Raw genomic sequence first — 21,818 nt, forward strand, 5'->3', positions numbered from 1 at the left:
GCTCGATTCTCCTGCCCAAATGGGCCGAAGTCCCGCCGCTAAACTGCCTGTCCCGCCCGCGTAAATTAAATCACCTACCTTACCGGCGGGACAAGGCGGCGCGGGCGGGCTCCGGGGTCCTGGGGGGGTCGCGGGGCGATCTGGCCCCGGGGGAGTGCCCCCACGGTGACCTGGCCCGCGATCGGAGCCCACCAATCCACGGGCGGGCCTGTGCCGCGGGGGCACTCTTTCCCTTCCGCCTTCGCCACGGTCTCCACCATGGCGGAGGCAGAAGAGACTCCCTCCACTGCGCATGCGCGGGAATGCTGTCCGCGGCCGCTGACGCTCCCGCGCATGCGCCGCCCGGAGATGTCATTTCCGCGCCAGCTGGCGGGGCACCAAAGGCCTTTTCCGCCAGCTGGCGGGGCGGAAATTCGTCCGCCGCCGACCTAGCCCCTCAATGTTGGGGCTCGGCTCCCAAAGATGCGGAGCATTCCGCACCTTTGGGGCGGCGCGATGCCCATCTGATTTGCGCCGTTTTGGGAGCCAGTCGGCGGACATCGCGCCGTTTCCGGAGAATTTCGCCCAAATAGTCCTATGAAGCTACTTACCTATTACAGATGAAACAAATATGCTGGAGAATCGGAGCTATATGTGTTTACAAAAGCATCCAGTGTTGGAGTCTGAAACTGTTAGCAGACTCCCTCTCAAGGGTGTAATTCTCTGCCCCCCTCCCCCCCACTGGCGGGTTCTTGCAATCCCGCCAAAGTCAATGGATGTTTGAATGGCTTGCCGCATTTTCTGGCCCCAGCCCCACCCCTGCTCCGACAGGACCAAAAATTACTCCCCTCAAGTTATAAAAAATGTGATGCAAGGCCACAGGAATCATTGAGAATTAACAAGGGTTTGTGTAGTGATATCATGGTTGTGTTGTAATTCACCGACTGACCACTAGGAGTCTCATTAGTATATAAATGAATGTTAGAGTCAGATGACCCCTCAGACTGGCTGGAGGAAGCTGGAGAGAGGTTGCTTATGCTTAATCATACTGTTATTCATCTGTGACTTGTATATATTTGGCCCACAGTTAATGTTAATGAATTGTTTGTAGCTTTAACTACAAGTTTTCTTGTAATATAAATCAGGCTATCCGACAAGAACAATTGAACACAATTAACATTAAAATTTGTATATCACCAATGACAACTTTAATCAATTTTAATATACAGATGAGGCAAGTAACTTTGCCTCCTAAATTAAGAGGAATTACTAATTAAATAATAATAGTTAAAAATCAAGCTTCTGTCTTTAGGCAACTTGGTGTTGTGATGAGAGTGAGAGGACCACTTAATTGCAAAGCCACGTCACATTGCAACCTCAAACACCTGAAAGAATTCTTGGGGATGACACCTCCTTAGACCTTTTTATCCTCTTCCATTGTGTGAAGTCACAGTTGTACGTTGTTCACTGCTGCACCCCGACAGTACCGCTGAGAATGGCCCGAATACAAATGCCATCTCAGACGGCCCATGTCAAACATCGAAAATAGAAGCAGGAGGAGGCCATTCGGCCCTTCAAGCATGCTTGCCATTCACTATGATCATGGCTGATCACCCAACGTTTTAATCTAAACGGGCCACTTTAATTGCTTCTTTAGTCAATGAAACAAACGACTTGGGAGTGAGACAGCACCTGACCAAAGTTAAAGTTGGCACTTTGCCAAGAGTTGTGATAACTTTTCACCCAATTCAATCATAGGTTGAGGCTGTAGTAACCTTTATGCTTTATATGGAATACAGCCTAAACCCATAAAATATATTGAGTGCAATAATCTTAAAGTCAACACATGCTGTCCATGAAGATACTTGAAGTGTGGCTGATTATGTGGCTCCTCTGGGACGCACATCCCACACACAAAGCCTCCGAATGAAAGGCCTAGATCTGATGCTCTGTCGGTTTTTTACAAGCAATCTGTGCCTTCTCCTCTCTGTGTGCAGAATGCTTGAGAATTGATTTAAACAATTTCAACTAATCTTCAGGCTCCAGAGATGCCCGTGGTCTTTGGCATGAGTGGTTTCCAAGGCAACATGCTAAATCTGATTGGTTTGATGGTATTTCATCAAAAATGTGAGCGCGGTGCTGAATTTCCAGTTAAATTGGATTCATTGCTTGGGATGAACACGGGCGAAATTCTCCACCTCGCGACGCCGCAAATGCGAACCGCCCTCGGGCAGAGAATTAACGTCTGGCCAAAATTGAGTTCCGCACTCGGCGCCATTCGGGTGCCATGGCGTCCTTCACTGGTGGCAATAACGAGGTTTACACCCTACACCAGCGGGTTTGCAAAACTGGCATTTGCATGCATTTAAATGTGATTAACGGGGTTGACCCACTAGGCTCTGGGCCACCGTAATGCGCCGCCCCCCGCAGGTGGAAGTCAAGTGGGCACGATTTACTACTGGTCTTTACAAACGGGGACTGGGAGCCCTGGCTGCTGAGGGGGAGAGAGAAGGTAAACAAAGTTTGAAAAAATGTTTAAAATTGTGCACTTGCTGGGGAGTGGCTGCCTGGCCCCAGGGGAGTAGCGGGGAACGACTTGGTGACAGGTCTATGAATTTCGGGTGCCCTCCTCGGGATCGGGGTACCTGGCCCAGACTGCCATTGCTGCAGTATTTGTTTTAAAAGAACCCATTTGGTACAAGTTACTGGTCCCACGATGCTCACTCTGCCGACTGTGTCCTGTAAATGTTCACAGAGCCTCTGGTCATTTGGGAGCTCACCCAGGCCGCCCCTCTGGAAACCCTCAGACCCCAGCTGACCCATCAATGGGATGGGTGTGGCCAAGCTCAATCAGTACCCTACCAGGTACAGCCACTTCTTAGTGCAGCCATCAGAAGCGCAGCCCCACTGCAGTGGAAGCAGAGGAATGGCAGAGCTCACCCCAAACAAAGGGCACATGTACGGTGGCCTTTGGCACCCTCCCTGGCACACTGCCCCTCTCATCTGCAGGACCTGCCTATACACAAGCCTCTAAGCATTGAGGTGATTGGTGGCACACCATGATCGCTGTTATATTACAGAGATGTAATATATACATTACTCATTTGACTTGCCGAGTTGTATTGGACTTGACGATAAACAGTCAAAGTTTTCCAATTGATGACAAATTATTTATTAAGTAACAAAATAATATACTTGAGTTCTTTTACTTTAATACTTTGACTAGTAATAGAATTAACTAAGATTAGATTAAATTAACAATTCATGTAATACACTACACTCTGAGCTGGTCACTTCTATCCTCGAGCTGCAATACACACACGCTAACACTAAGAAAGACTCCTTATATAGTTCCTGTTCGTGTTGCCATCTAGTGATCATCTGACTCTACTGACTGCACAGTACAGTCTGGACAGCAGGGCCCCGACGGCAGCCAGAGCTGCGGGACACACGGCGGGGCCCTGCTAGCCCCCTAAAGAACGGGGAATCACCCCGGACATTCGAGGAAAAAGTCCGGAGTGATTCTCGCCGTTTTCCGGTGGGCGTGGGGACTTATCCCCAAAAGGAAGAATCCCGCCCTATGTTCTTATCATTGATTATTATTCCAACTTTCCGGAAGTGATGAGACTATCTGATCTCACCTCGACAGCAGGGATCAAAGCGTGTAAGGAAATTTTTGGGAGACGGTATTCCGCAAACTGTTACGTCAGATAATGGTCAGTACTTTGCAAGCTGGGAGTTGATGGAATTTTCATTCACCTTGGTAAGCAGGGCATATGGGACCGGACAGGCCCTAAAGTATTTGGGTTGGGCTTTTCGATCAACGTAAATTTTAGCTGTGGACACATTTATCTTCCCCTGGCCTTCCTGGAAGACTTCTATGTATTTTCCTCGGCCCTGATACAATCCGCCTGTACCCATTCAGAAGATTTGTTGCCAATTCAGGCAAAGTCTTTGTAACCAGTCACGGCCTAGGAGGCTGGGTCCGGGTCCTTGCCCCACTGCCAGTGGTAGCCCGACTTATTGCTGTCCATGGGTAACCAGGGTCACCATAGTCCGAATAATTGTCAATGGCTCCCCGGCATACATTGCTACCCAGGCCTTAGTATCCTTTAACCCCAGATGCTGGATCCCCAAACGGAGTTTTCGGAATATTTGTTGTTCGATGACTGAGACAGCAATCCCCGTATCGATTTCCATATCCAAGGGGTGACCACTTACTGGAGTGTTATTTTTATTGGGGCTACTTTGGATGCCGTGATGCAATTTAGCAGCATGCGATTGTCTTCCTCGGACTGGGCAATATGTAAAGCCCTGGCTTGGGGTGACTGTTTTCCTCAGCCAGGGCGTCGTGCTCACTGCCGATTCTGGCGGTCTCGACCGCCACGGTTCCTGTATCCGCAAGTGCAGCACTGCTGTGAGTCCTCTTTCTTATCCTCAGGGAAGATGTCTCGACTGGCTGTGGTGGCTCTTGGCCAGCAGGTCTGACCACAACATTGTTCCGGTGGCGAGCGTCCTGTAAGCCCTACCGTAGCTGGGCACAAAGGATCAACCAGGCAATACCGGCCGCGTTGTAAAGATGCACTGGAGATGAATATATGCCCAGTATACTGAACGGACATGGTACTTTTTCCAGGCAAATGGTAAGTTGACGATTTGTTTCCAAGCAAGTCAGATACCCGGCTGAGAGAAACCAAGAAGTTTGAGGTGGATTTTAGAGGCCCCAACAGCAGCAGAAACACCATTGTAGAGATGAAGCAAAATGCTGCACACACACTTGTTTGAAAGTCACAGGCACAACTTTCCTTTTGTACAGATCAGTAATGGAAACTCAACCATCCTCCTGGCATAAGTAGAATGTGTGATAGACAGAGACTGTCCACAGTAATCAGGGCAAATCTGGCAATGAGTAGAAAGACAAAAAATCAGCAGGAGGTGTTCAAAAAGTAATCCACAGAATGGACATGCCACAGAACCTGTTAATACCTCCTGAGGCGGAAGAACTCGACTTGCCAAAACAAAAGCCATGGATGACTGAAGAAGTCAGAGTCAACACAAAGCTAAATGAAAAAGCAGAATGCACAATAGAAGCTCAGATCCTGGTGAATGGCAGAGATATGATGAATAGCCAGGTAAAGAGATACTGTTGATGTTGGCGGATAAATCGACCATTGTTACCTTGAAAATTCACTCCAAAAACAGTGATCGACTTACGCGCCAAGTAGGAAGGTGAGCTGCCGGCATGGGTGTGGCTGCTCACCATTGTGAGGTGTCATTGGCATCCAACACAAGGAGTGGGCATATATTAATCTCCAGTGCATCATTGCAACACAGCCTGTATTGCCTGGTCGATCCCTTGTGCCCAGTTACAAGGTGCTGCTGAGTAAAACATGCCTTTGTCGGGTGAAAAATTGAGGTTGAGAAGAGGGTTGACTGAGTATATGCAAAACACATGAGCCAAAATTCTCTGTTTCAGAGACTAAGGCTGATGCCAGACCTGAATCGTGAGTGTTCCAAGTCGATAAAAGCGGGGCCAGTCCTCGAACAATTCAGGACCCATTAATGGGCCAGCAGCCTCCTCATGTGGACCGAGTGCAATTACAATGTATGACGCCGTCTGATTCGCCAGAGTCGGGACCGGCACTCGAGAACCTGACAAGCTGGAGCTGTATATCCACTCCACTCCCCACACACACTCATTCTATCCAACAAGATGGCACCCAGATCAGCGGCACCCCATTTCCGACGCGGAGCTTGATACCCTGCTGGTTGCCGTGGAGGGATGGCAGGGCACCTTGTTCCCCTGGGCGGGAAGGCGGCTGCCTCCCATAGACGATAACCGGGCCTGGGCGCAGGTGGGAGAGGCCATGAGCGCCATGGGCCCCACCGCCAGGACCGGCCAGCAGAGTCGCAAGAGGCTGCACGACCTCTTCAGGGCGGCTAGGGTGAGTAACCAGCCCAGTGCCCCCGGCACCACCACCGTCCCATATCCCACCACACTCATAGTACCCAACCCCCCTCCATGTGAACCCCACAAGGCGGAGTAGTAGGCAGCGATGGACGCAAGGGACCAACCCCTCAGGTCAGCCAGTGTGGGCCACCATCACTGTGCCCCTGGAACAAACCCCTATCCCACACACACATAGCACCATCCCCCACCGCCCAGAGGGCGATCGAACCCCACCTCCCAGCATGTTACCCACATGCCACCCTGCATCACAGCCATACCGCCTGCCATGGCCGGGTGCCCTGCATACACAAGCCACCAGCCGCAGACCCCCTGTTCTGGCCTCGTCTGAGCATTTCACATTGTGCATTATCTGTCCCCCAGGAGAATGCGGCCTAAAACCGCAGAGAGAGAGTGCAGACCGGAGGGGGTCCACCGGACCTGCAGCCCCTCACCGCCGCTGGGCGGAGGGCATGGGACCTGGTCAGTGGGCCGGAGAGCGTGCAGTCGCCCAGGCGGAAGTCGCCATCGCGGAAGCGAGTAACCCCCCGATGAATTGCGATGCCCCTATGGGACGTGTAGCACCCCTGTCCCTGGCGCATCCAATGGGCAGCGGGAAGAACAGGGTGACACCACGGCACCTGGGACACCTGAATGACTGCTGGGCCTCCCCAGGCCGGGTCACTCCAGACGACAGCTGCCAAAGGGAACGCAGGTCACAGGGCGGGATTCGCAGCAGGCCGCCTCCACTCCTGATGTACCACCTGGGGAACTACCTCAACAGAGCGTTCGGGCCCATTAGGTCAGAATACGGTTAGGATAGTGTTCGGGACTTTGGCACATGTATACATGACAATAAACACCTCTGTACACTAATGTTCTAACCTGCTTTGGTGCTCTGTCTGCAGGATGTGAGGGCACGGGCCAGGACTCATAGGGCAGCCACTGCACACTGCCCTGAACGCCCCCCCCCCCCCCCCAAAGGGGAATGGGACCATGCGGTTGAATGGCCAGCTCACATGCAGGGATCACCCGGGTGGATGGTGGAAAGTGCTGTCAAGGGCAGGCGTCAGACTCCGTCCAACGATGCGGAGCACTAGAGCTCTTCACAGGGTCAGTTATCATCATCCTCCATCCCATGGACCAGACCCGCAGATCCTGCCAACCCAGGGCTACCACCATGTAGTGAATCAGGTAGGAAGCGTGGGGGGGGGTGCAGATTGGAGGGTGGGGGGGGGGGGGGCCTGCAGGGAAGGTGGACAAGGAAGGGGGTGTTTGTAGGGGGGGAATGTTGGGGGACAGGATGGATACTAGGGCTACCGATGACCAGGCCCCCTAGTCGGTGAATCTGGAAGCAATTAGATTGTCCCAGGCGCGGCGGCCCATGATGCAGCAGCCAACACAACGTCCTGTGCTACTGCTTCTGTCCTGCATTCACTCCCCTTTCAAAGCGCCTATGTAAACTCCACCCATTCTGATGGGTGCCCCCCCAGCAGCATTCAAACAGGTTCACCCTGTCCTACACCGATTCTGATTCAGCACCAATGTATTTCACCCAGTGCCATACACTTCAACCAGTGCCACACACTTCACCCAGTGCAACACACTTCACCCAGTGCCACACACTTCAACCAGTGCCACACACTTCACCCAGTGCCACACACTTCACCCAGTGCCACACACTTCAACCAGTGCCACACACTTCACCCAGCGTCATATTCACCCAGTGCCACACACTTAACCCAGTGCCACACACGTCACCCAGTGCCACACACGTCACCCAGTGCCACACATGTCACCCAGTGTCACACACTTCACCCAGTGCCACACACTTCACCCAGTGCCACACACTTCACCCAGCGTCACACATTTCACCCAGTACCACACTTCACCCAGTGCCACACACTTCACCCAGTGCCACACTTCACCCAGTGCCACACACTTCACCCAGTACCACACACTTCACCCAGTGCCACACACTTCACCCAGTACCACACACTTCACCCAGTGTCACACACTTCACCCGGTGCCACACACTTCACCCAGCACCACACACTTCACCCAGCGTCACACACTTCACCCAGTGCCACACACTTCACCCAGTACCACACTTCACCCAGTGTCACACACTTCACCCAGCGTCACACACTTCACCCAGCGTCACACACTTCACCCAGCGTCACACACTTCACCCAGTGCCACACACTTCACCCAGTGCCACACACTTCACCCAGTATCACACATTTCACCCAGCACCACACACTTCACCCAGCATCACACACTTCACCCAGTGCCACACTCTTCACCCAGTGCCACACACTTCACCCAGCGTCACACACTTCACCCAGTGCCACACACTTCACCCAGTGCCACACACTTCACCCAGTACCACACACTTCACCGAGTGTCACACACTTCACCCAAAACCACACACTTCACCCAGTGCCACACACTTCACCCAGTGCCACACACTTCACCCAGTGCCACACACTTCACCCAGTACCACACACTTCACCCAGTGCCACACACTTCACCCAGTGCCACACACTTCACCCAGTGTCACACACTTCACGCAGTGTCACACACTTCACCCAGTACCACACACTTCACCCAGTGCCACACACTTCACCCAGCACCACACACTTCACCCAGCATCACACACTTCACCCAGTGCCACACTCTTCACCCAGTGCCACACACTTCACCCAGCGTCACACACTTCACCCAGTGCCACACACTTCACCCAGTGCCACACACTTCACCCAGTACCACACACTTCACCCAGTGTCACACACTTCACCCAGTACCACACACTTCACCCAGTGCCACACACTTCACCCAGTGCCACACACTTCACCCAGTGCCACACACTTCACCCAGTACCACACACTTCACCCAGTGCCACACACTTCACCCAGTGCCACACACTTCACCCAGTGCCACACACTTCACCCAGTACCACACACTTCACCCAGCGTCACACACTTCACCCAGTGCCACACACTTCACCCAGCGTCACACACTTCACCCAGTACCACACACTTCACCCAGTACCACACACTTCACCCAGTGCCACACATTTCTTGCTGTATCCACCCATCCGATGAAAATAATTGCAACAGTGACACAACTTGTTGAGATATGCTGGCTTTCATTGATCCTTCACACTACTGTGCGGAACATTATTCATATTGAATCTTATCACAGATCATAGAATTTACAGTGCAGAAGGAGGACATTCGTCCCATCCAGTTTACATCGGCCCTTGGAAAGGCACCCTACTTAAGCCCACACCTCCACCCTCGCTCTGTAACCCAGTAACCCCACCTAACTTTTGGACACTACGGGCAATTTATCATGGTCAATCCACCTAACCTGCACGTCTTTGAACTGTGGGAGGAAACCGGAGCACCCGGAGGAAACCCACGCACACACGGGGGGAACGTGCAGACTCCACACAGACAGTGACCCAAGCCGAGAATCAAACCTGGGACCCTGGCGCTGTGAAGCAACAATGCTAACCACTGTGCTACTGTGCCGCGTTGTTGGTGCATTACAAAATGATGGGGGAAAAGTTTAATGCTAAACGCTGCTTTTGTTCAAAATATATAACAGTAAACCATCACGAGATTTTATCAGAGTGATAACATATGATGTTATAATTAAAATCTGAAAATGTATCCTGAAAATGTCCTCATTTGCAAATGACGTCTTTGCACCAAGAGAGCGATGACATTGTTGGGGCTTTTATCTTGCTCTGATAATGAAACTGGGCTTCCTTAAAAGCACTTGCTTCACTGCTGTGAACAGCCAACACAAATAAACCACACAGGATCTACAGCCAAGGACGCCATTAGGAAATTAATGGCAACAAATCATCAGAGATTTTGGTCATGTTACTGGAATCAATCAAAATAAATCCACGGCAACAGGAATTGGGCAGGCAGGCCAAAAAGCTTTCTTGAATGAGGTCGTTATTTACAAGAACATGTCACACAAATAATTCGGCAAACGGTCCAGTAAATAGTATCAAACCCACCCCGCACTGGCTGACGATGGTTGATTTTCATCCTCGCCAAAACTAATTAAATAGTTCCATACATGTGCCAAGAATCTAATATCATGAAATGCATAAGACATAACACTTGATAATTTATTACTGGGAAAATACAAACAACAAGATGAGTGGAGAACAGAACAACAGAATAAATAGCAGCGGGAGAAGGCCACGGGGCTCCCCGGGCTGCCTAGAAGCTCAGTAAGATCATGGCTGATCTTCGGTCCCAAATCACTTAACCACTCGGGCAGCTCGCCCAGCGGAGCTCAGTGAGTGTACCGCTCAGAGAGGAGGGGGTCATTCCTGGGAACTGTCAGGGGGCTGTACCGGGGGGGGGGGGGGGGGGGGGGGGGATGTCTGCGCAGGGGTGGTGTGGGATGGGAGAGGGTGCGTGCGGTTTCCTGGTTAACATTTGCATCTTGGGGTGACCTTTAAAAAGGTGGCCCGATCTTTAAAGAAACGAAGGCCGGAATTTTCTGAGCATCCCTGTCGGTGGGAACCTCTGCTCTCGCTGACGAGGAACACCCGGCGCAGGGGCAGGGTTTGGGGGAGGAGGGGGGGGCTGCATGCAACAGGAAGCCCCATTGACAGCAGCAGGTTCAGAAGACGCCACCACCGGCTACTGGCGGGCCAACTCCAACGCCATGAAACACGCCTGGGGAGGTGGGAAGATCCCACCCTTTAAGTTGCTGATGACGTCGCTGGACCCACTCCTTGCCATTTATTTTATATGTTCCCAATGATATGGTGCAGAAAGCCGCCATTTTAGCCACCGGTTTAACACTGCTTTTCTCACCCGCTGTCAGAATCTACCAAATACGGTACAATTCCGCCCTTTGGTTCTAATTCTCCTTTCAAGTTATTTAAATGACCTTGAAAGGACTGATCCCGTGTGGCTTCCTTTGCGTTTGATAAGGAAATATCTACTATTACAGATTCTGCAGCGAAACAGAGAGGATCCTCCTGCTCATTCAGAAACCGTCAGAAAGATTCACCTCGAGTCTTTTGCTCAAATCAGCACTTACTTGTTTTGTTCACTTCTCTCATATTGAGGTAGTCAAGGAATGGCAACACCAGGCCCTGACCCAGGAAAATCTTCACTAGAGTTACCGCCACATCCTGTCGGCTCTCCACCGTGGTAACTTCCTCCAGCATGGTGAGAGGGGTCATATCCTCAACCTGCCAAAGGTCAGAAAGAGTTCCTGGTGAGTCACAAGCTCCTGATAAATAGATCATTTCCCAGTCAGCACCCAGCAACCCCGGGTATAGATTCCTGTGTGCAAAGATGAAGAGAGTTGATGAAATTTATTCCAGGACGTTGTGAGAGGCTAGGGAGGAAATTGCGGGTCCCCGAGCAGAGATATTTGAATCATCAACGGCCACAGGTTAGGTGCCTGAAGACTGGAAGACAGCAAATGTTGTGCCTTTGTTTAAAAAGGGCTGCAGGAAAAAGCCTGGGGACTACAGCCTAACGTCTATGGTGGGTAAGTTGTCAGAAGATATTCTGAGGGACAGGATCTACAGGCATGTAGAGAGGCAAGGACTGATTAGGGGCAGTCAACATGGCTTTGTGAGTGGAAAATCATGTCTCACGAATTTGATTGAGTTTTTTGAAGCGTAACCAAGAAGGTGGATGAGGGCAGTGCAGTTGACGGCTGCTTGGTCTTTAGCAAAGCCTTTGACAAGGTACCACATGGTAGGTTGTTGCATAAGGTTAAATCTCACGGGATCCAGGGTGAGGTAGCCAATTGGATACAAAATTGGCTTGACGACAGAAGAGAAAGGGTGGTTGTAAAGGGTTGTTTTTCAAACTGCAGGTCTGTGACCAGCGGTGTGCCTCACGGATCAGCTGGGACCACTGTTATTTGTTATTTATCTTAATGATTTGGATGAGAATTTAGGAGGTATGGTTAGTAAGTTTGCAGATGACACCAAGATTGGTGGCACAGTGGAGAGTGAAGAAGGTTATCTAGGATTGCAACGGGATCTTGATCAATTTGGCCAGTGGGCTGATGAATGACAGATGGAGATTAATGTAGAGAAATGTGAGGTGATGCATTTTGGTAGATCAAATCGGGGCAGGACCTACTCAGTTAATGGTATGGCGTTGGGGAGAGTTATCGAACAAAGAGATCTAGGTGTCCAGGTTCATAGCTCCTTGAAAGTGGAGTCACAGGTGGACAGGGTGGTGAAGAAGGCAAGTTGGTTTCATTGGTCAGAACATTGAATACAGGATTTGGGACATCTTGCTGAAGTTGTACAAGACTAGTAAGGCCACATTTGGAATACTGTGTTCAGTTCTGGTCGGCCTATTATAGAAAGGATATTATTAAACTAGAAAGAGTGCAGAAAAGATTTACTAGGATGCTACCAGGACTTGATGGTTTGAGTTATAAGGAGAGGCTGGATAGACTGGGACTTTTTCCCTGCAGCGTAGGAGGCTTAGGGGTGATCATACAGAGGTCTATAAAATAATGAGGGGCATAGATAAGACAGATAGTCAACATCTTTTCTCAAAGATAGGGGAGTCTAAAACTCGAGGGATAGGTTTAAGGTGAGTTGGGACAAATACAAAAGGGCCCAGAGAGGCAATTCTTTCACACAGAGGGTGGTGAGTGTCTGGAACGAGCTGCCAGAGGCAGTAGTGGAGGTGGGTACAATTTTGTCTTTTAAAAAGCATTTAGACAGTTCTATGGGAAAGATGGATATAGAGGGATATGGGCCAAATGCGGGCAATTGGGATTAGCTTAGTGGTAAAAACTGGGCGGCATGGACAAGTTAGGACAAAGGGCCTGTTTTCATGCTGAAAACCTCTACGACTCTAGAATTAGTGTCGTAAAGTAACACTGTGGAACAACTTTACCCTTGAAACTTTAGACGTGAAGGAAAATGGAGTCGTAATTCTGGGTTCAACAGGGTATTGTTTTCTTAACAATATATTGGGATTCTCCTCCACACTCCCCTCATTGAACTCTGCTTTTGGTTCGTCAGTATGCTTATTGGACCTCACCTTTCAGCTGGTAGCCAAAGAAACGAGACTAAGGGCAGCACAGTGGTTAGCACTGTTACCTCACAGCGGCAGGAACCCAGGTTTAATTCTGGCCTTGGGCCACTGTCTGTGTGGAGTTTGCACATTCTCCCATGTCTGTGGGGGTTTCCTCAGGGTGCTCGGTAGCACGGTAGCATAATGGTTAGCACAGTTGCCTCACAGCTCCAGGGTCCCAGGTTTGACTCCTGGCTTGGGTCACTGTCTGTGCGGAATCTGCACGTTCTCCCCGTGTCTGAATGTAATGCGACATGAATCCCAGGTCCCGGTTGAGGCCAAGCAGAAACTTATAGCCAAGTTCCGCACACATGAGTGCGGCCTCAACCGGGACCTGGGATTCATGTTGCATTACATTCATCTCCCACCATCTGGCCTGCGAAATCCTACCAACTATCCTGGCTTGAGACAATTCATACCTCTTTAACCTGAGGTACCCCTATCTCTGGATCTGTAAACACTTAATTAACTGCAAATGCTTGCATTCTAAGCATTGTCTTGCATCTTTGAATTTGTCTATATATATGTTTCTGGAACATACTCTTCATTCACCTGAGGAAGGAGCAGTGCTCCGAAAGCTAGTGTTTGAAACAAACCTGTTGGACTTTAACCTGGTGTTGGAAGACTTCTTACTGTGCCGGCATCTCCACATCATAGATAAACAAAGGTAACCATTTTCCACTTAAACTTACCGTTAGCCATTTTCTTTTTTCTTCTTGTTTTCTTCCTCTCAAATTAAGCAATTCTTTGTGCAAAGCATACATTCCCAGTCCCTTTCATTTCGGACACAATATGTGCACTCCACAGAAATCGAGGTCACCATAAATTGGAAGTATCTGTGACAAATCCCCAGTCAATGGGTCTTTGTTTCATCGAGGTGCAGCGTGCTCCAGTTTACGCTCTGCTTTGTGCAGTATCAGGCACATCATACTGCATCTGACAAAACCTATTCCTTAGACCAGCCATATGAATAATACAGGGTATAATTTACAAGCAGCTATGGGTTCTTTTACAGCCTATTGTACATCTTCACTCTCATGAAGGCATATGTATGATCTTGAGAGCTCTTGCAGACAAGTAAGCTTAAGCCACTGAAACATGCCACATAAACTAAAGTACCTTTGAGTCTAAAATTACACCAGCTGGTTTCATCGCTTACCAGGTCACAAAAGTTAACAGCAATATAAATGTGAAACGACTCAGAAGCTGACTTCTCCCTATACAGTAGTGCCTTAGCAATTTTCAATACACACCCATTCTGCATGTCTGGTTTCGGATTAGTGGTGTGACCATAGTACAAAGTACCATTAGTAAGACCTTTGTATTCACTCAATTCTATTTCCACTGTCCTTCGAGGTGCTTTTTCTGATGACCAGGAGTTTCCTGTCCCAACCAGCACTCACTGTAATGGTGGCTGGGGAGGGGACAGTCCAAATTCCCGTCAGTGTGAAATAACAATGGGTAAATGTCCTCCCGTCCGCCCTGGCGGCTCAGCATTCCCACCAGAGGCAAGCGTGAAGCTGCTTTTCACTCCATTTACAGGACCAAACGAAGTCCCAACTGGGATTGTCGCCCCCTGTTCAATCCTCCGCACTGCCAGTAGGATCTCACGCTGATCCGGAACATGTCGAGACTCATCTGGAAGGCGGCTTGGGCAGTTTGCAGAGAGTGGAAGATGAAGGCCTCCAGCGACAGTGGACACTGGAAGATGTGCAGCAACGGATAGGTGGAACATTGACAACATGGATCTTCAAACGGCAGGATTTTCCAGGATGTGGATCTTCACACTGCAGGAGATTCCAGGATGTGGATCTTCACACTGCAGGAGATTCCAGGATACGGATCTTCACACTGCAGGAGATTCCAGGATGTGGATATTCACTCTGCAGGAGATTCCAGGATGTGGATCTTCACACTGCAGGAGATTCCAGGATACGGATCTTCACACTGCAGGAGATTCCAGGTTGTGGAACTTCACACTGCAGGAGATTCCAGGATGTGGATCTTCACACTGCAGGAGATTCCAGGATACGGATCTTCACTCTGCAGGAGATTCCAGGATGTGGATCTTCACACTGCAGGAGATTCCAGGATGTGGATCTTCACTCTGCAGGAGATTCCAGGATGTGGATTTTAACACTGCAGGAGATTCCAGGATGTGGATTTTCACACTGCAGGAGATTCCAGGATATGGATCTTCACCATGCAGGAGATTCCAGGATGTGGATCTTCACATTGCAGGAGATTCCAGGATGTGGATCTTCACACTGCAGGAGATTCCAGGATATGGATCTTCACCCTGCAGGAGATTCCAGGATGTGGATCTTCACTCTGCAGGAGATTCCAGGATGTGGATCTTCACACTGCAGGAGATTCCAGGATGTGGATCTTCACACTGCAGGAGATTCCAGGATGTGGATCTTCACACTGCAGGAGATTCCAGGATGTGGATCTTCACACTGCAGATGATTCCACGATATGGATCTTCACACTGCAGGAGATTCCAGGATGTGGATCTTCACACTGCAGGAGATTCCAGGATGTGGATCTTCACACTGCAGGAGATTCCAGGATGTGGATCTTCACACTGCAGATGATTCCACGATATGGATCTTCACCCTGCAGGAGATTCCAGGATGTGGATCTTCACACTGCAGGAGATTCCAGGATGTGGATCTTCACACTGCAGGATCTTCCAGGATGTGGATCTTCACTCTGCAGGAGATTCCAGGATGTGGATCTTCACACTGCAGGAGATTCCAGGATGTGGATCTTCACACTGCAGGGGATTCCAGGATGTGGATCCTCACACTGCAGGAGATTCCAGGATGTGGATCTTCACTCTGCAGGAGATTCCAGGATGTGGATCTTCACACTGCAGGAGATTCCAGGATGTGGAACTTCACACTGCAGGAGATTCCAGGATGTGGATCTTCACACTGCAGGGGATTCCAGGATGTGGATCCTCACACTGCAGGAGATTCCAGGATGTGGATCTTCACACTGCAGGAGATTCCAGGATGTGGATCTTCACACTGCAGGAGATTCCAGGATGTGGAACTTCACACTGCAGGAGATTCCAGGATGTGGATCTTCACACTGCAGGGGATTCCAGGATGTGGATCCTCACACTGCAGGAGATTCCAGGATGTGGATCTTCACACTGCAGGAGATTCCAGGATGTGGATCTTCACACTGCAGGATTTTCCAGGATGTGGATCTTCACACTGCAGGAGATTCCAGGATACGGATCTTCACTCTGCAGGAGATTCCAGGATGTGGATCTTCACACTGCAGGAGATTCCAGGATGTGGATCTTCACACTGCAGGAGATTCCAGGATGTGGATTCTCACACTGCAGGAGATTCCAGGATGTGGAACTTCACACTGCAGGAGATTCCAGGATGTGGATCTTCACACTGCAGGAGATTCCAGGATACAGATCTTCACACTGCAGGAGATTCCAGGATACAGATTTTCACTCTGCAGGAGATTCCAGGATGTGGATCTTCACTCTGCAGGAGATTCCAGGATGTGGATCTTCGCACTGCAGCAGATTCCAGGATGTGAATCTTCACATTGCAGGAGATTCCCGGATGTGGATCTTCACATTGCAGGAGATTCCCGGATGTGGATCTTCACACTGCAGGAGATTCCAGGATGTGGATCTTCACTCTGCAGGAGATCCCAGGATGTGGATCTTCACACTGTAAAAGATTCCAGGATGTGGATCTTCACACTGCAGGGTTTTCCAGGATGTGGATCTTCACATTGCAGGAGATTCCAGGATGTGGATCTTCACTCTGCAGGAGATTCCAGGATGTGGATCTTCGCACTGCAGCAGATTCCAGGATGTGAATCTTCACATTGCAGGAGATTCCCGGATGTGGATCTTCACACTGCAGGAGATTCCAGGATGTGGATCTTCACTCTGCAGGAGATCCCAGGATGTGGATCTTCACACTGCAGGAGATTCCAGGATGTGGATCTTCACACTGCAGGGTTTTCCAGGATGTGAATCTTCACATTGCAGGAGATTCCAGGATGTGGATCTTCACACTGCAGGAGATCCCAGGATGTGGATCTTCACACTGTAAAAGATTCCAGGATGTGGATCTTCACACTGCAGGGTTTTCCAGGATGTGGATCTTCACACTGCAGGAGATTCCAGGATGTGGATCTTCACACTGCAGGAGATTCCAGGATGTGGATCTTCACTCTGCAGGAGATTCCAGGATGTGGATCTTCACACTGCAGGATTTTCCAGGATGTGGATCTTCACACTGCAGGAGATTCCAGGATGTGGATCTTCACTCTGCAGGAGATTCCAGGATGTGGATCTTCACACTGCAGGATTTTCCAGGATGTGGAACTTCACACTGCAGGAGATCCCAGGATGTGGATCTTCACACTGCAGGAGATTCCAGGATGTGGATCTTCACACTGCAGGAGATTCCAGGATGTGGATCTTCACACTGCAGGAGATTCCAGGATGTGGATCCTCACACTGCAGGAGATTCCAGGATGTGGATCTTCACACTGCAGGATTTTCCAGGATGTGGATCTTCGCATTGCAGGAGATTCCAGGATGTGGATCTTCACACTGCAGGATTTTCCAGGATGTGGATCTTCACACTGCAGGAGATTCCAGGATGTGGATCTTCACTCTGCAGGAGATTCCAGGATGTGGATCTTCACACTGCAGGATTTTCCAGGATGTGGATCTTCACACTGCAGGAGATCCCAGGATGTGGATCTTCACACTGCAGGAGATCCCAGGATGTGGATCTTCACACTGCAGGAGATTCCAGGATGTGGATCTTCACACTGCAGGAGATTCTAGGATGTGGATCTTCACACTGCAGGAGATTCCAGGGTGTGAATCTTCACACTGCAGGATCTTCCAGGATATGAATCTTCACATTGCAGGATCTTCCAGGAAATGGATCTTCACACTGCAGGAGATTCCAGGATGTTGACCTTCACACTGCAGGATTTTCCAGGATGTGGATCTTCACACTGCAGAAGATTCCAGGAAAGTGGATCTTCACATTGCAGGATATTCAAGGATGTGGATCTTCACACTGCAGCAGATTCCAGGATGTGGATCTTCGCACTGCAGAATATTCCAGGGTGTAGGTCTTCACTCTGCAGGTAATCAGCTACACGAGGAACAGCTGCCGGCAATGTTCTGCTCTATGTGAGGATCATTAGACGTGGAAGAGAGGAATGAAGAAGAGTGGGCAGGTGTGGAAGCCTAGAGGGAGACAGGGGAGTTAGGAAAAGGAAGGTCAACGAGATATATGCTGTGGGGTTCATGGAATGTGATTTAATGGATGTGAGTGTGGGAGGGGCCGTGGCAGAGTGTGGCGATGGGGTGGTGTGTAGGTATGAACAGGCATGGGGGAAGTGTGCAGGTGTGAACAGGCATGGGGGGATGTGCAGGCATGAACAGGCATGGGGGAACTGTGCAGGTGTGAACAGGCATGGGGGAAGTGTGCAGGTGTGAACAGGCATTGGGGAACTGTGCAGGTGTGAACAGGCATGGGGGTGTGCAGGTGTGAACAAGCATGGGGGACTGTGCAGGTGTGAACAGGAATGGGGGGATGTTCAGGTGTGAACAGGCATGGGAGAATGTGCAGGCGTGAACAGGCATGGGGGAGTGTGCAGGTGTGAACAGGCATGGAGCAGTGTGCAGGTGTGAACAGGCATGGGTCAGTGTACAGGTGTGAACAGGCATGGAGCAGTGTGCAGGTGTGAACAGGCATGGGGTAGTGTACAGGTGTGAACAGGCATGGGGCAGTGTGCAGGTGTGAACAGGCATGGGGCAGTGTGCAGGTGTGAACAGGCATGGGGCAGTGTGGAGGTGTGAACAGGCATGGGGCAGTGTACAGCTGTGAAAAGGCATGGGGCAGTGTGCAGGTGTGAACAGGCATGGGGCAGTGTGCAGGTGTGAACAGGCATGGGGCACAGTGCAGGTGTGAACAGGCATGGGGCAGTGTGCAGGTGTGAACAGGCATGGGGCAATGTGCAGGTGTGAACAGGCATGGGGCAGTGTGCAGGTGTGAACAGGCATGGGGCAGTGTGCAGGTGTGAACAGGCATGGGGCAGTGTGCAGGTGTGAACAGGCATGGGGCAGTGTGCAGGTGTGAACAGGCATGGGGCAGTGTGCAGGTGTGAGCAGGCATGGGGGACTGTGCAGGTGTGAACAGGCATGGGGCAGTGTGCAGGTGTGAACAGGCATGGGGCAGTGTGCAGGTGTGAACAGGCATGGGGCAGTGTACAGGTGCGAACAGGCATGGGGCACTGTGCAGGTGCGAACAGGCATGGGGGACTGTGCAGGTGTGAACAGGCATGGGGCAGTGTGCAGGTGTGAACAGGCATGGGGCAGTGTGCAGGTGCGGAAAGGTGTGGGGCAGTATGCAGGTGTGAACACGCATGGGGGATTGTGCAGGTGTGAACAGGCATGGGCAGTGTGCAGGTGTGAGCAGGCATGGGGCAGTGTGCAGGTGTGAACAGGCATGGGGCAGTGTGCAGGTGTGAACAGGCATGGGGCAGTGTGCAGGTGTGAACAGGCATGGGCCGTGTGCAAGTGTGAACAGGCATGGGGCAGTGTGCAGGTGTGAACAGGCATGGGGCAGTGTGCAGGTGTGAACAGGTATGGGGCAGTGTGCAGGTGTGAACAGGCATGGGGCAGTGTGCAGGTGCGGAAAGGAGTGGGGCAGTATGCAGGTGTGAACAGGCATGGGGGATTGTGCAGGTGTGAACAGGCATGGGCAGTGTGCAGGTGTGAGCAGGCATGGGGCAGTGTGCAGGTGTGAACAGGCATGGGGCAGTGTGCAGGTGTGAACAGGCATGGGGCAGTGTGCAGGTGTGAACAGGCATGGGCCGTGTGCAAGTGTGAACAGGCATGGGGCAGTGTGCAGGTGTGAACAGGCATGGGGCAGTGTACAGGTGCGAACAGGCATGGGGCAGTGTGCAGGTGCGAACAGGCATGGGGGACTGTGCAGGTGTGAACAGGCATGGGGCAGTATGCAGGTGTGAACAGGCATGGGGGATTGTGCAGGTGTGAACAGGCATGGGCAGTGTGCAGGTGTGAGCAGGCATGGGGGATTGTGCAGGTATGAACAGGCATGGGCAGTGTGCAGGTGTGAGCAGGCATGGGGCAGTGTGCAGGTGTGAACAGGCATGGGGCAGTGTGCAGGTGTGAACAGGCATGGGGCAGTGTGCAGGTGTGAACAGGCATGGGCCGTGTGCAAGTGTGAACAGGCATGGGGCAGTGTGCAGGTGCGAACAGGCATGGGGCAGTGTGCAGGTGCGAACAGGCATGGTGGAGTGTGCAGGTGTGAACAGGCATGGGGCAGTGTGCAGGTGTGAACAGGCATGGGCCGTGTGCAAGTGTGAACAGGCATGGGGCAGTGTGCAGGTGTGAACAGGCATGGGGCAGTGTGCAGGTGTGAACAGGCATAGGGGATTGTGCAGGTGTGAACAGGCATGGGCAGTGTGCAGGTGTGAGCAGGCATGGGGCAGTGTGCAGGTGTGAACAGGCATGGGGCAGTGTGCAGGTGTGAACAGGCATGGGCCGTGTGCAAGTGTGAACAGGCATGGGGCAGTGTGCAGGTGTGAACAGGCATGGGGCAGTGTGCAGGTGTGAACAGGTATGGGGCAGTGTGCAGGTGTGAACAGGCATGGGGCAGTGTGGAGGTGTGAACAGGCATGGGGCAGTGTGCAGGTGTGAACAGGCATGGGGCAGTGTGCAGGTGCGAACAGGCATGGGGGACTGTGCAGGTGTGAACAGGCATGGGGGACTGTGCAGGTGTGAACAGGCATGGGCCGTGTGCAAGTGTGAACAGGCATGGGGCAGTGTGCAGGTGTGAACAGGCATGGGGGACTGTGCAGGTGTGAACAGGCATGGGGCAGTGTGCAGGTGTGAACAGGCATGGGCCGTGTGCAAGTGTGAACAGGCATGGGGCAGTGTGCAGGTGTGAACAGGCATGGGGCAGTGTGCAGATGCGGAAAGGTGTGGGGCAGTATGCAGGTGTGAACAGGCATGGGGGATTGTGCAGGTGTGAACAGGCATGGGCAGTGTGCAGGTGTGAGCAGGCATGGGGCAGTGTGCAGGTGTGAACAGGCATGCGGCAGTGTGCAGGTGTGAACAGGCATGGGCCGTGTGCAAGTGTGAACAGGCATGGGGCAGTGTGCAGGTGTGAACAGGCATGGGCCGTGTGCAAGTGTGAACATGCATGGGGCAGTGTGCAGGTGCGAACAGGCATGGGGGACTGTGCAGGTGTGAACAGGCATGGGGCAGTGTGCAGGTGTGAACAGGCATGGGCCGTGTGCAAGTGTGAACAGGCATGGGGCAGTGTGCAGGTGTGAACAGGCATGGGGCAGTGTGCAGGTTCGGAAAGGCGTGGGGCAGTATGCAGGTGTGAACAGGCATGGGGGATTGTGCAGGTGTGAACAGGCATGGGCAGTGTGCAGGTGTGAGCAGGCATGGGGCAGTGTGCAGGTGTGAACAGGCATGGGGCAGTGTGCAGGTGTGAACAGGCATGGGCCGTGTGCAAGTGTGAACAGGCATGGGGCAGTGTGCAGGTGTGAACAGGCATGGGGCAGTGTGCAGGTGTGAACAGGTATGGGGCAGTGTGCAGGTGTGAACAGGCATGGGGCAGTGTGGAGGTGTGAACAGGCATGGGGCAGTGTGCAGGTGTGAACTGGCATGGGGCAGTGTGCAGGTGTGAACAGGTATGGGGCAGTGTGCAGGTGTGAACAGGCATGGGGCAGTGTGCAGGTGT

At 51.5% G+C, this 21,818-nt stretch overlaps 1 protein-coding gene across 2 annotated transcripts in view; it reads right to left on the reverse strand.

The window, feature by feature from the left end:
* The window catches only part of rasal1a (RAS protein activator like 1a (GAP1 like)), a 386,120-nt gene that overhangs the window by 147,257 nt on the left and 217,045 nt on the right, over positions 1 to 21,818 (reverse strand). For both annotated transcript variants that reach the window (XM_072492394.1, XM_072492310.1), the window contains exon 11: positions 11,009 to 11,162. In XM_072492394.1, the coding sequence (XP_072348495.1) occupies positions 11,009 to 11,162 (154 nt within the window). The remainder of the gene's footprint in view (positions 1 to 11,008; positions 11,163 to 21,818) is intronic.

The sequence above is a fragment of the Scyliorhinus torazame genome, chromosome 1, assembly GCF_047496885.1.
Source record: "Scyliorhinus torazame isolate Kashiwa2021f chromosome 1, sScyTor2.1, whole genome shotgun sequence".
Lineage (NCBI taxonomy): Eukaryota > Metazoa > Chordata > Chondrichthyes > Carcharhiniformes > Scyliorhinidae > Scyliorhinus > Scyliorhinus torazame.